At 62.7% G+C, this 1,672-nt stretch overlaps 1 protein-coding gene across 1 annotated transcript; it reads right to left on the bottom strand.

Moving 5' to 3' along the window:
* Positions 1-337: 337 nt before the first annotated feature.
* On the bottom strand, positions 338-1,234 carry FAM84B (family with sequence similarity 84, member B). The gene has a single exon (XM_010576919.1). It carries the CDS (start codon positions 1,232-1,234, stop codon positions 338-340), a length of 897 nt encoding a protein of 298 aa, XP_010575221.1.
* Positions 1,235-1,672: the final 438 nt, after the last annotated feature.

Here is a 1,672-nt window from a genome sequence, read left to right as displayed (position 1 = left end):
GCATTCAGCATCTTGTAGGGTCAGGCCTCCTGGCAGATGGTTGAGGGAAAGGCTATGCACGAAAAGGGCAGAGAGGAAGGGAAAGAGATGGGAGTGGAGAGGGGTAGAATTGCCCTGAGTTTTATCTTCTGCAAATAAGTCAGTGGTTTTGTCATCAAGCACTGAAGGAGTTAAGCACTAAAGCACAGACACTTAATCAGCTTTCCCCCTTCCTTTCACATGTGACTGGAATGAAGCTGCACCGAAGCGGCCCAAAGGGCTTATAACAGCTCAATTTCGCAGCCTTCAGTTTTAATCCCCATCACCCAGGCTAAGCAGTATGGTGGTGCTGAGGCTGCTACTCCACAGCAGTCCGAGCACCTGGATGACGATGGTCGTCCTCCTCCTCTTCCTCCTCCTCTGCAGCCTGCAGGTGGCTGGAGAGCTCCTGGATCACAGCAGCCCTCCCAATCTGGTCATTTCTCCTCTTCTCCATAATCAGGTCCTCCAGGCTCTGAAACTCCAGCGTGTGGCTGCGCTTGTCGCCCAGCCGGATCTGCAATCGGTAGGGCTGCTTGCCTATGCGCAGCTCCCCGCCGATTTTAAACTCCCGCTTGCCATACCGGCACCAGGCGGCAAAACACTCAGAGTTTCTCCAGCTCAAGTCCCGGTCCTTGCAACCCACCTGCTCCAGGGCGTTGCGCACCACCACGGCCGGGCTGAGGGGTTTGTAGCGGTACAGCCGGTTGGCAATGCGGCCCCGTCTGCCCTGGCTGGCGTCGGTGAGGAAGCTGTTCACCACCTCCAGCCTATGCAGGTGCACAACTTGAAAATCCCCAACGTAGACCACCCAGTGCGGATACTGGGCCTGGCACACAAACTCCACCAGGTCACCCGGTTTGCACCTATTCAGCAGGTTCTCTGGAGTGTAGGTGCTCAGGTGCCCCCCGCCGCCTTCATCACCCTCCTCCGGCAGCGCGTCCTCCTCGGAAAAGCTCTTTTGGTAAATACACTCGTCCCGGTAATAGACCGAGCACTCCACCTCGTGCAGCTGGGGATCGTAGGGCTGCAGGGCAGGGTGCTCACCCCCCAGCTCATGCACCGAATCCTGCTGCTGCTCCAGCTCATCATCGTCATTCGAAAAGATGTAGGAGACCCCGATCCTGGGCCCTTCATCCCTGTCCATACCCGTCGGGTCGGCCGTGGGAACTTCCTTGTAGTTCAGGTGGGTCAGCTTCTCCACCTGGTTCCCCATGCCCGCTGCAACGACAGACACACGGCGGGGCCGTGAAGGTGGGCGCGGGGGCTGAGCGGCTCCCAGAGAAGCAGCGGGGGGGGCAGAGCGCGGCTCCCCCCATCCCCGCGCACCCCCCCCCTCCCCGCTGCGACACAGCCCCCGGGGGAGGAGGGGGGGGGGCTGCGAGAGCCCCTCGGCGAGGGGCAGCGGTGGCCGCAGGGGGGTGCGGACCCCCCCCCACACCCGCACAGGAGAAAGGCGAGGCGGCGGCACCGCCACCTGTTAGGCGGCAGCGAGGAGGAGGAGGAAGGCGCAGGGGCCGCGGGGGGGGGGGAGCGGGCAGGCGCCGAGCCACCTGTTAGAGGGGGGGGCTGCAAACGCCGGGGAAGGTCCGGAGGTCCCAGTTGGGGACGGCCGAGTTGCGAGCCGAGCCGGGCTGCCGGCCAGGTGCGCCTC

This window comes from Haliaeetus leucocephalus, unplaced genomic scaffold, assembly GCF_000737465.1.
Source record: "Haliaeetus leucocephalus isolate CR32 unplaced genomic scaffold, Haliaeetus_leucocephalus-4.0 Scaffold555, whole genome shotgun sequence".
NCBI lineage: Eukaryota > Metazoa > Chordata > Aves > Accipitriformes > Accipitridae > Haliaeetus > Haliaeetus leucocephalus.
Note: the sequence above shows the minus strand (reverse complement) of the source record. Positions and strands in the feature narration are given on the sequence as shown.

Coding starts and splice junctions, on each gene's coding strand:
- FAM84B (XM_010576919.1), bottom strand. CDS start 1,234: ATGGGGAACCAGGTGGAGAAGCTGACCCACCTGAACTACAAGGAAGTT.